The 12,957-nt window shown below is 38.0% G+C and overlaps 1 protein-coding gene across 41 annotated transcripts in view; it reads right to left on the bottom strand.

Moving 5' to 3' along the window:
- Fubp1 (far upstream element binding protein 1) overlaps window positions 1–12,957 on the bottom strand; it is a 29,807-nt gene that overhangs the window by 7,171 nt on the left and 9,679 nt on the right. For 22 of the 41 annotated variants that reach the window (XR_013052434.1, XR_013052435.1, XR_006073578.2 and 19 more), the window contains 11 exons: window positions 12,732–12,894; window positions 12,538–12,636; window positions 12,330–12,431; window positions 11,988–12,090; window positions 11,786–11,886; window positions 11,071–11,212; window positions 10,374–10,534; window positions 6,888–7,039; window positions 6,547–6,626; window positions 5,334–5,471; window positions 3,277–3,351 (listed from right to left, as the gene is read on the bottom strand). Coding sequence is in view for 32 of the 41 variants with exons in the window: in XM_016007855.3 (XP_015863341.1) it covers window positions 3,277–3,351; window positions 5,334–5,471; window positions 6,547–6,626; window positions 6,888–7,039; window positions 10,374–10,534; window positions 11,071–11,212; window positions 11,786–11,886; window positions 11,988–12,090; window positions 12,330–12,431; window positions 12,538–12,636; window positions 12,732–12,894 (1,316 nt within the window). In the remaining 9 variants the exon portion in view is untranslated. The remainder of the gene's footprint in view (window positions 1–3,276; window positions 3,352–5,333; window positions 5,472–6,546; window positions 6,627–6,887; window positions 7,040–10,373; window positions 10,535–11,070; window positions 11,213–11,785; window positions 11,887–11,987; window positions 12,091–12,329; window positions 12,432–12,537; window positions 12,637–12,731; window positions 12,895–12,957) is intronic. The other 19 variants (XR_013052437.1, XR_013052436.1, XR_013052433.1 and 16 more) reach the window with 1 other exon arrangement.

Here is a 12,957-nt window from a genome sequence, read left to right as displayed (position 1 = left end):
GGGCTCTTAAAAACATTACCCAAAATGGCTTCACTTACTCTTCTCTGAACAGGAATTACCTTACCTTTAACTCTGATGTATAATTCTTTACTGAATACAGAAGTTCTTCTACCTGCAACCTCTACCACTCTATAGTCTGCTCTTCCTCATGACTTAAAACATCTTTTCCTTCAAACTAGATTATCATCTATAAGAATCTTTGGAGTTGCCAGGCAGTGGTGGTGCACACCTTTAATCCCAGCACTCGGGAGCCAGAGGCAGGCGGATCTCTGTGAGTTTAAGGCCAGCCTGGTCTGCAAGGTACAAGGCAAGTTCCCAGACTTACACAGAGAAACCCTGGGGGGAGAGGAGTTGTGATAGAAGTTTTCAAAGTGTTATTCTCAGGAAATTCAGATGTTTTAGTAGAGGTTTGCTACTGAGATGATGACAAATTTATAGTTTATTAAGTGTTTTTTGCTTTGAAGAGTAAAAGGTAGAATGAGGGTTCCAAATCTATGGGAATAAATTGGGCATATTGGCACAAGCTGAGAAAGGAGTATCCGAGTCCAAAATCCTCTCTGCTACACAATAGCTTCAATTGCATCCACAGCCTGAGTTACGTGAGCTTTTATCACAAAAAAACAACAACAGCTCTGCTTGCTTATTAGTTTGTGAAGAAGGGACTTGGGAACAAGAACTACACTCAAGGAACCAGGATATCTTGTCAGGCTACTTGGGAAAGTAAGAAAAATGGCTTTGGAGATAAAAATTCACACACCTACACCACTGACTGAACCCAGAGCCTGTGTATGCTAGCCAAGCACGCTAACTAAACTAGACCATGAGCTTTCAAGATTCTTTTCTCCCCAATTTTCTTCTCCCTTCTTCTATTTCAAACACACAAAGACTGAACTTAAAGCTGGTCAGCAAGCCCCTTGGGGACACACTTCCAACGGAGGCTACCAGGACATGCAACTTGCCATGTTTGGTTTTAAGATGTAGTGGGGATTTGAACCCAGGTCCTTAAGCACTCTTATTACTCATCTACTCCTCAGCCCCTAAACTGAACTTTTTGCTTTAAGGTCTCTTATCTGTGATTATCCTAAAAAGATATTGAGGACAATACATTCAAAAGAGATTATAGTAAACATGTGTAAAAAGAACTTTTATAGGGAAAATTAGTTTACCTAACTATCATACAATTAAAAGTATTATTTAGTACGTATCTAAATTACCTAAGATAGTGTCTTTAAAGAATTATGTAACAGAAAATTGCTGTCTGTTTTGTCTGTAACATTAAGGTTCCTCCTGCTAATTATTACAGAACAAATGAAGAAAACAGGCCCCCAAAGTCATTACTAAAAGAGTTACTTTGTGTGTGTGAAGTACTACAAAGTAAAACACTAAATCCAAAGTGAGTTAAAATATCTATGTTCAATAAAAGCTACAATTAACATTTTAAGCATACAGAATGACAAATACCTAAACAAAACTTATGTCATGTTAAACAAACAACAGGACATAACTGAGCAGAGACGCCAAACTCATTCCACCCCGACTATCTACGTCAGTTAGCAGGCCTGGGTTTTACCAAATCAATACATAGATACATCTGGTATATTACACATGGTGAAAATACAAATTGGAGTTAATGTACTTTGGCCTCATCATGCTAAATTCCTTATTTAAATAAAAAAGTAGTTATTTCAGCAGTTATGATGGCTATCTGCCTTGACCACTGGTTATCACAGAATGATTAATACATTTCAATTCATTCTCTAAAGTATCTCAGTTGAAATAAGTTATTTAATTAATCATGCCAATCACATAGAACATTCTTTTTTTTTTTTTTTTTTTTTTTTTTTTTTTTTTTTTGGTTTTTCGAGACAGGGTTTCTCTGTGTAGCTTTGCGCCTTTCCTGGAGCTCACTTGGTAGCCCAGGCTGGCCTCGAACTCACAGAGATCCACCTGGCTCTGCCTCCCGAGTGCTGGGATTAAAGGCGTGCGCCACCAACGCCCGGCTCCTCCTGCTAATTATTACAGAACAAATGAAGAAAACAGGCCCCCAAAGTCATTACTAAAAGAGTTACTTTGTGTGTGTGAAGTACTACAAAGTAAAACACTAAATCCAAAGTGAGTTAAAATATCTATGTTCAATAAAAGCTACAATTAACATTTTAAGCATACAGAATGACAAATACCTAAACAAAACTTATGTCATGTTAAACAAACAACAGGACATAACTGAGCAGAGACGCCAAACTCATTCCACCCCGACTATCTACGTCAGTTAGCAGGCCTGGGTTTTACCAAATCAATACATAGATACATCTGGTATATTACACATGGTGAAAATACAAATTGGAGTTAATGTACTTTGGCCTCATCATGCTAAATTCCTTATTTAAATAAAAAAGTAGTTATTTCAGCAGTTATGATGGCTATCTGCCTTGACCACTGGTTATCACAGAATGATTAATACATTTCAATTCATTCTCTAAAGTATCTCAGTTGAAATAAGTTATTTAATTAATCATGCCAATCACATAGAACATTCTTTTAAGGTTAAAAGTTTCTAGTGCAAAGGTTTAACTGTCATAACCTGAAATCAGTGAGGTTAAAAAAAAATTAAGCTAGCACATCTGCTAGTCTTAGGAGTATGATGACACATCACTTCTCTAAATAGCTGTTCAAGTAGAAAACCTCTTGAATCTGAAAGCAGCTTTGTGGAAAGCTGTATCTCCAACTAGAAGCACTTAGACACAGTCACTTCGGCTGCGTCGGGTATACATTCAATAGTTGTCAAATGCAAGTTTCTTCTTAAAGGCCATCATTTTTCCTTTTCAATGCACCCATACAAATGTTTAATATTAAACATTAATTTCCTGCTCAATGTAGAGTAAAACCAGTGATACCACATACAACTGCTTTGCTTGGGCTTCTAAAATGTAACCTTATTCCATTTAGACCACTACACCAAAGTATAGTAATAACTAAAGCCAGATTATTATTTCCTAGTAAGGCAATTTCTAGTTGTAATTACTAACTTGCTGACAAATGAACATTTCCTTGCCATATAAGCACTACTTTAAGAATTTCCTAGAATGCCCTTAATATGCTATATAAGTCCAATGATTTTAGAATGTCACCTTTCTAGTTTCATATTCTTAACTTTAATATTATAAAAATATAAAGTATTAAAAACAGAAGAAATGCCTTTTAAACCAAAATCAAGCCTTCTAATGTATATTTACTAAATTCTTCAATTTAATTAATGAAATTAAATATACAGCATACCCATTTTCTTGTAGTACTCTTCCCAAGCCTTTGTATAATCAACCTGTCCAGCTGGAGCTGGATTCTGCTGATCTCCTTGTTAAGAAAACAAAACAAAACAAAAAATAAAAACAAAACAAGATTTAAGTTTTCGAAGGCAATTTTTGTTCTGCACCACGAACATGGGAATTAGCACTGTCTACTACGGAGCTGTATACTAGAGTGCACTAGTATGGGGACACACAACAGTAGGTACAGAAGGGGTGCACAGAGAAATTAGTGGCATGGGCTATTAAGTAAACACACATGAAAGAAATACAGGACACGAGGTTTCTGGCTATTATTATATATGAAGAGTTAAAAAGCTAAGAATAGTTTTGAAGCATTATAATAGAATTTGAATGTTTAAAAAAAAGGCAGTCATGTGGTTTTTAGTAGATATGTGTGGTCCTGTATGTTTATAAAAACTTTTCTAGATTGTTTTATTTTCTGTATGACAGTTTTGCCCACATGCTTATTTTATTTGGAGGTGTCTGGTGCTCTCAAAGGTCAGAGGGGATGCCCCTGGAATTAGTTACAGTGTGAATCACCATGTGGGTGCTAGGAATCGAACCTGGCTCTTCTGCAGGAACAAGTACTATTAACAGCCAGCCCCAAAACATACTTTCTAGTTCTATTTTGGAAAGGGTTATGATCAGTGACACTTAAATATAGCAATCAGTATTACTTAGTCTGGTTTCTAAAGTCTATCCTTGAAAAAAAAAAGAATGAATCATTGATTGGAGCTCAGAAGACAAAGTATCTTACTGTTTTAGGTACTAAGGAAGCACCTGATGAATGTCAGAAGACACCAGAGCCACCTTGAAGATAATCCCAACCACCCAAATCTAGGACAATATAATAAAAGCAGTTAAAAAAAAAAAAAAAGAAAAGCTATTCCTTGCAGTAAAATAGCAACTAATATACAATGATAGCAACCAACAACAGTTATAGTAATAGTAGTTTACTAAGGCAGGGCTTATTAATACAGACTAAGGCAGAGGGAGAAGTCTGATGAACACGCTAGTAACATAATTCAGCAAAATGTACCAAAAATACTAGTTAATTCATACAATAAGTGGTGGTATCATAGGACGGACTGACGGGGACGGACGGACACAGACACACCCACACACACACCCAAAAACAAAACAATCAAACAAAAAACATGGCAGGTAGCAGTATGACCAAGTTCTCAGGGTAAACTAAGTCAAGGGACCTAAGATAACAACTGAGTTATACTATTAGAGACATAAAAGACTGAGGAACTGCTCCAGCTTGATGAGACTTAACAGACCTAATAAATATGTTGTCTGTTACTAGGTAGATCTTGATGAAAACTCTGGGGCAACTGGTGACTATAAGCAGGGGCCATGTACAGCAGTGCTGTGTCAATACTGAGTACCTGACTTCAAAGACCACGATGGTTAGTTATGGTTTTTGGAATGAGTACACAGTATGTATGAGGATAATGTGACTTCATGTCTCCAAATGCAGTTTTCTAGTTCTTTTTCATAATTAGTAACAGACCTATCAGGGTAATGGAATAAACGGGACAAAACAGTGACGGTTTTGGTATTTTGGGCACCATTTCTCTAATTTTTGTTTTTTCGAGACAGGGTTTCTCTGTGTAGCTTTGCGCCTTTCCTGGATCTCACTTGGTAGCCCAGGCTGGCCTCGAACTCACAAAGATCCGCCTGCCTCTGCCTCTGCCTCCCAAGTGCTGGGATTAAAGGCGTGCGCCACCACGCCCGGCAATTTCTCTAATTTTTATTAACCACTTCTCAGATTTTTATTAAAATTTGTTACTATTTCAAAGTGACTTAGTATGCTTACCCACAGTCACAAGTGAATCTTCAAAATCTTAGGTCTAGGGATCTAACTTAGTGATATAGTGTTAGCATAGCCTGCACAAGGCCCTGGGTTCAATTCCCAGGACTGAAAGTAAAAGAAAGAAAGTTTTGGTATGACACACTAATATATTTCATACACAAATCTAAACACAAGCTTTAAAATAGAAGAATAAAGTGTTTAATTACCGTAGTTACCTTGTCCGTTAGTTTGGGTTGTAGCTGGTGCACCTGTGGGAGCTGCAGGTGGGGGCTGGGCCTGCTGTTGGTAATAGTGAGCATAATAAGCAGCCCAAGCTGCTGAGTTTGGATCTGTTCCTGCCTTAGCTAGAATTTAAAAAAGAAAAGAAAAGTTTCAAGGTTTATATGTAAACTCTAAAATTAATCTTTTTCTGAGGATCCCTGACAGACTGAAAAATTAACAACAGCAAAATGGAAACTTTCAACTTTTTCTAAAACTATCATTCTCAACACTTGGCTTTTAGTTCACAAACTTGAGCCTCAGATTACAAAACTAGTGAATGGTGGAACCAGGATATGAAGGGATGATCTTCTGGCTTCAAATCCAATGTATGTCTCAGTCCAATCCTGTATCTTTACACCCCACCAGCACCCCCAAAATAAGTTTAGCTGCAAAGAGCAATACTTCCTCAGGCTAATTTGTTCAAGAAACAAAGATTCTATATTACACAAAAGCCACAATTACTGCTGTAACAGGTGTGGCCTCTGCTGTCAATGTCTTCCATGATACGGTATGCACAAAAGCTTACCCTTGTGGGTGTGGGAGCATGTCTGCTCATGTGCATACATGGGCATGGAGGCCAGAGATTGACTTTGGATGTTCTCCTAAGTTGTTCATCTTTTTTTACATAATTGAATTATTTTACTTTTAATTATGCGTTATGTGTGTGTCTACACAATGTATAGGTCAGTGAAGAGTCTAGAAGGTGTTGAATCTCTTGGAAAAGGAGTTCTAAGTAGTTGTGAGCTGCCTGACCTGAGTGCTGGGAACTGAACGTTCATTCTGAAAGAGCTGCAAGTGCTTTTAACTGCTAAGCCACTTGGTCTGGCACCCTCCTAATTTTTTGAGACAGGATTCTTCCTGAACCTAGAGCTCATTGCTGGGATTAAAGACATGGGCCACCTCTGCCTGGCCTGGACTACACTTCTAAGAGAAGGTGAGAGGCACCTTGAGCTACAGGCTAAGACCTTATCTCAAAAAATGCAGAGACAGAAATATTTTTCTTAATAGATTGTATCAGTCTTACACTGTGCCTAACACTGTTGAAATACAGCAAAGATAACACATATAAATGCAGAATCAATAGATAATTCAAGACTAACAGTAAGTAGTAGACGACCAGTACAGACAATGTATTAACAGTAGGTTATCTTCTTCTACCTGGGTCAGGAGGAGCTGGTTGCTGCCAATGCGGATATGCATTTCCCCATCCCTGGGGAGCATATGGGGCTGGAGGACCACTGGGGGAAAAAAAACACAAATACCACTTACCAAAAGCCAGAATCTTAAAAAAAAAAAAAAAAAAGTTTTACTTATTTATGTGTGGGTTTTGCCTGTATATGTATTGCATGTATGTGCAAAAACAATATGCATGCCTGGTGTTGGAGTTGGATACCCTGGAACCAGAGTTATGGATAGTCGTGAACCAAATCCCATCTCTCCAGCCCCCCAAACCTAGGGTCTTTAGGGAAAGCACAGAACTAAGCAAATTTAGTACTTACTGCGGAGCTGGGCCAGGCGGTCCTGGATTGTAAGGTGCAGGATTGTATGGTCCCATTGGAGTTCCAGGCCCTGGAGGCCCAGGAGGCCCATGAGGACCTGGAACCCCATGGGGTCCATGGGGTACAGGTGGCCCTAAAGGATTTACTGGGCCCTGCAAAAAGAAAAAAAACAAACAGTAACAAAAAAGACACTCAAAACATACAAAATACACTCAGTATAATGACTGAGAAACTCAAAGGCCAACCTTCTTTTTCATTTCTACTCTTAAGTAACAAGTTTAAATGTACCTTCTCCTTTATGTTACAAAAAATAAAATCAGATTCTGAAATGTAACATTCATTAAAATGAGCACTATCAAATTCCCTTTAGCTTTTTACTCGTTCTCAAACAATGCTATTTCTCATTTTTGTTTTAATAAGACTGCCTAGTTCTTTTACTTTTCTAGTGTCAGACAACCTTTCTGACAATTTGTTTCTCCAACTGTATGTATGCTGTCTAGGGAACACAACATGTAACTCTCAACCTAAAGTCTCCTGAGCAAACTGTTCTGTCATAGGAATCCCATTTAAACCAGTGATTTATTTACATTACTGTCCCCAGCTGCGCCCACTACAACATTCTAAATGGCATGCAATTTTCCTTTACAGTTGATAAAACACATCAGGGCTATTTAGTGCCTGTTCTGGAACTCACTCTGTAGACCAGGCTGCCTTGAACTCACAGAGGCCTGGCTCTGCCTCCTAAGTGCTGGGATTAAAAGGTGTGTGTCACCGCTGCCTGGTGGGGTTATTTTATATAACATTTTCACAACACTTTTTATCACTTTTTCCTTTATTTGGAGATAGGGTCTTTGTAGATGTAACCAATCGTCTTTTTAAAATAAGAAACACAGAGCCAATGTAAAAGAGAAAGCCGAGAGGTCAGAGCTCAGAGATAAAACCTTACCTCCTGCAGTGCTCCTAGCTTCCGAGAGAGAGAGCTACTTCCTGTTTGTCTATGTTTAAATAGTCTTTCTGTTCTGCCTTCTCATTGGTTGTAAACCCAACCACATGACTGCCTCATCACTGCCTGTAAGTACCGCCCTCCAGGTCTTAAAGGCATATGTCTCCAATACTGGCTGTATCCCTGAACACACAGAAATCTACCTAGCTCTTCTAACCACCACGCTCTTGCTATGGCTCTAATAGCTCTGACCCCAGGGCAACTTTATTTATTAACATAAAATTAAAATAACATTTCAGTACAAATAAAATATCACCATAGGTCTTACTACCTAGCTTTTGCTAACCTTGAACTATGTAGACCAGGCTTATACTCAAGAGATTGGTGTGCCTCTGCCTTCCAAGTGCTAGGATTAAAAACATGTGCTAGTTAGTATACCTGCTTCATTTCTTTTCTGATAGGCCACCCTGCGAAACCTACAAGAACCATTAGATATAAATGTCCTAAATAAAACGTTTGTTCTTTTTAAGTTAACAACTAAAGTTAACACTGTGAACAAAATGCTTACAATTTTTAAAAATTATTTTAAGGGCTGGAGAGATGGCTCAGCAATTAAAGAGCATTGGCTGCTCTTTCAAGAGGTTTTTGAGTTCTATTCCCAGCAACCAACTGGTGGCTCACAACAATCTACAATGAGATCTGGTCCCCCTTTTTGGCATGTAGGCATATCTGCAGGCAGAACACTGTAATACATAATAAATCTTACAGGCTTTCTGGGAACTCAGTTTGGGTCTTCTAGAAGAGAAGTGCTTTTATTTGCTGTGACAGACATCTCTACAGCCGCACAAAATGCTTCTCCAATAAGTATTTCTTTTGTGTATGAACATGCACGTGCCACACTGTGAATGTGTAGGCAACTTTTGGTATCTGGTCCTCTCCTGCCACCATGAGGATTCCAGGAACCACATAAGTTCTGGTGGCAAATCAGTTCTTTATACATTAAGTCAACTCAGCAACCTGACAAAATATCTAAACTATATTTGGTGATCAATTTTCTCACTACTGATGTTTCCCATCATTTATTTCAACCATTTATGCTTGCTTAGTTAAGCACCAAACCCAACTATTAGATTAACATATACTGTTTCTCAATGATCCAACAGAAACCCTGATCTAGGTATATTAGGCTAAGAAAATGACCAGGTGGGCATAGCGGTGTGTGCCTAATTCCACCACTGAGGAATAACAGGCAGACCTCTGAATTCAAGGTCAGCCTAGTCTACACTGTCGCAAAAAACAAAATAAGAAAATGAAAAACCAAAATGTGCTTGACACACTTTGGTGTCTACTTTTGACATTACTAAACTTACAAACATCTTCAGTTTATGAATAATCACAATGATAAAACTCAAGACATTTTTCAAACTTCCTTTGTGCCCACTCATAGCATCCAAGGAGAATCTTCCTAAGAAGATCTGATCATTATCAGTAATTTAAAGATACTTTTATTCTTTGATAACTTCGTAACTTGGTTATTCAATCTGTATGCCTAACCTCCCTCTAAGTGCACCCCCCCCCTTTGTGTCCTATTTAAATAACTCATCAAACCCAATTGTGCTGCCACTATATGCATCCACAGGATTATTAACTTAAAAAGCCCTCACATTTAAAAAATTTGCATTGTTCATTATAAAGCCATAGTGGTCAAGTCTCTATTTGTTGTACCATCAGAAAACTTTCCAAATTTGATCATGTACCAAAATCACTTGGAATATCTTTGCTTCTATGTTTTGTTGGAGATGGGGTTTCTCTGTGTAGCCCTGGCTGGCCTTGAACTCAGAGATCTACCTGTCTCTTCAAGTTCTGGGATTAAAGGCGTGTGCCACCACAGGCAGGCAGAACGGGCTCTATCCTACCCTCACTTCATTTCTGTCTAAGGCACCTGTCTACGGAGTGTGTTGTCTCCATGTGACTTGTTAGTGTGGGTGTTAGGGCACATGTGCTTGCAGAAGTCAGGATTATCACTGACCCCAGTGTTGTTCACTGACTGGCCTCGATGAACACAAAGCTCATTAATTTTGCTGGGCTAGGTGGCCTAGGAGCTCCAGAAGAACCATCCAACTAACCTATATTTCTCATCTGTGATGATAGGCACTCAGCCCCAAAGCCAGAATTATAAATTACTTCAGCAGAATGGGAGATAAACATCTTAACTCACTATACTGACTAAGCAGGGATGGGTAGTTTGGACCTTGGAAATACTGAATTCCTGTAACTAGCTAGGTTCTCCAACTACTGTCAACTCGAACACTAGCTCTGATCCAGGGACACTCACTAGGCACACTCAAATGGGAGGTAGCTCTTCACAGACTTGTAATTGCATGCTTAATCAAGTTACTCACATTTTTGGACATCTTTCCTATGTTGTTACATGCACATGTGCTACACCTCAATAACCAGATTAGAAATTATACATTTTCCCACAGTACAGGTGAATTAAGCACCAGGAACTACGTTAAATGAGAACTTTCAAGTATACTCACCCCAATCTTCTCTTCTATGAGTTGCCGAGCATAGTCTATTTGCTGTGGAGTGCCACGAATTGTAAATAACTTCATATTAGGATCTGCATTAGGTGGAGGATTTCTCTGAAGCTCTATTCTTGCACCAGACTGCTGGCTTATGCTTTTTATGGTTTCACCTCCTAAAATCAAAAGATACTAAGTTTTCCACAGTTTAAAGAATGTAAGAAATACATTTTCAAAAAGCACCTATTTAATTTGGCCATTAAAGTTTGGTAGCATTCCATTGGACAATACATGTTAGGATTTTCTGCTTATTCTGTTCTTCCATCTACAACTCATACCAAACACATTCAATTCAAGTCTATTTAAATATATACACATACCCTAATGTGGGTTAGAACAGAAAACTTTTCAATAAGCAGCTTGTGTAAGTAACAAAAAAATTAACCTAAATACAAAAGGGAAAAAAAGCCATTTTAATTAGGATCAAGTTATTATATTTCTTTGATAATTAACTGTGCTGGTTCCCTTTCCCTAGAAGCCAATGAAACACAAATTCCATTTTTAACATAAAGATTGTTCTTGTTTTAATTGCCAAGTAAGATCCCTTTCCTACTAAAACACTTCAAAAAATAAAAATAAAGCAACACTATTGTTTATAACAAAGTGTCAAGAAAAATCAGTTATATTAAACAATGAATTTAAAATACATTACCTTTTCCAATTATCAATCCAGTTTTCCCAGTTGGCACAATGAAATTAAATTCCTGTAGTCCACCAGGTGGTCCCATATTCCAGTTGCCTTGACCTCTACCTCGTCCTCGACCACCAGGTCCAGGTCCACCAGGATTACCAGCCTAAGGAAGGAAAAACAAAAAACAAGCAAATAAAATGAACAAAGAAACTCTTTGATAAAATTATTAGGTTTGTTTCCCAACTTTCATACTTCTCAGCAACGAAGTTAAGAGATAAATTAGCTGTCAAAAATATCCAATTAAGCAGTAATTTTCATTTACTTATTTGCTTGTTTTTATTTGTTTATTTATTTTACCCGAGACAGGGCTTTTCTGTGTAGCACGGGCTATCTCTTCACAGAATTGTGACATGTATTTAAGAAGGCCCTCCATGTGTCATTACACCCCGTGGGGCTACATCCCAACTGTGATCTTTGTGAACACCCCTCATCTGCCGCTGCCCCTGCTGTTCCTCCCCCTCATGAACACTTGTCCCTGTGCTGTCTTGCCTGTGGCTGTGATGACACAGCGTTGACATCATTTTCCCCGCAGGGTTTGTGCAGCAATTCTTCTACCCTAAGATGTTTACCATAAAGCAATGTAAATGTTCTGTCATTTTATTAAATCAACAGATTCTGACATAACATGGAGGGGCACTTTTTCACGCGAGCCGAAAATGTTAATTTCCTCTCAAACCTGAACGCTCCGTAGAAGGTCTGTGATGATCTCTGCAGCATGCTGACATCTGTCTGGAGGTCCTGTTATCTGTGCTATCCTATCAGGTGTTGTTCCATCGTCTACCCCGCCCCAAAAAAAAAATGAATTATGACAAACCAATTATGAGTCAAGATTAACAGCTATTAATTCTGAGAACATTAAATATACCTTACTTACTTACCTGGCTTAAACTGAATTCGAACACCAGCATCATTTTGTATTTTTTTGATCATTTCTCCATTTCTTCCTATTACAATGCCAACAGCAAATCTTGGAATTGGGACCTTAAGCAAGTAAAAGATGAAGTATATTAAAAAAAATTTCTCAAAAATTCATCTTCATCAAATCATAAAAGTAAATACAGCAAATGATCATGTCAAATAGTAACAAGATAAAAAAAATACCCCAAGGAAGAAATTGAGAAAAGGGACAGATGTTATGAGAAGTCCACCCAACCCAGAACAGAACACTATTGCACTCACGGATTAGGACACAACCATTCCTGATTCAGTATGTTACTTACATCTATCCCTTCATTTCCTCCTATTCTTGAGCCATACTCATTCCGCACTTCTCTGAAACCACCTTGATCACGAATTAGCTCTAATACCATTTCCTTGGCTTGCTAAAATACAAAGTTGTCCAATTTAGAAAAATTCTCAAAACATTTTAATGCTTATTTTGTCTACCCCCTCAGCAGTTTTATATATAAACGACAAAGTGAGGCTTACCTGAACTTTGTATGGGTCACCCGTAATCCTAAGAGGTTTATCAGCACCAGTATTTTGAGGCCCATCTTGAATCATAACCATTTTAACACCTGCCCGTTCCTATTAAAACCATGAAAATAATACAAGTTAACAAAAAAAATAGTAAGTGGCTTTAAAAGACTTATTAATAACTTTTATAATATAATAAATAGTACCTGAAGTTGTTTAATAGTCTCTCCCCCTTTTCCAATAACAAGTCCTGCCTTGCTGGCTGGAATCATGATTTCCTGAACTGCATTTCCAGGTCCATCACCATGATGAAAGCCAGGGGCTGGTCTTCCCTTTTCAACAATCTGGTCCAGTAATCTTTTTGCTGATCTGTTAACATATTAATATTCAAATGAAAATGTTTAGCATAACCAATCATACCTAAAACTGCAA

This window comes from Peromyscus maniculatus, chromosome 6, assembly GCF_049852395.1.
Source record: "Peromyscus maniculatus bairdii isolate BWxNUB_F1_BW_parent chromosome 6, HU_Pman_BW_mat_3.1, whole genome shotgun sequence".
NCBI lineage: Eukaryota > Metazoa > Chordata > Mammalia > Rodentia > Cricetidae > Peromyscus > Peromyscus maniculatus.
This window is presented reverse-complemented; position numbering and strand designations above follow the sequence as displayed.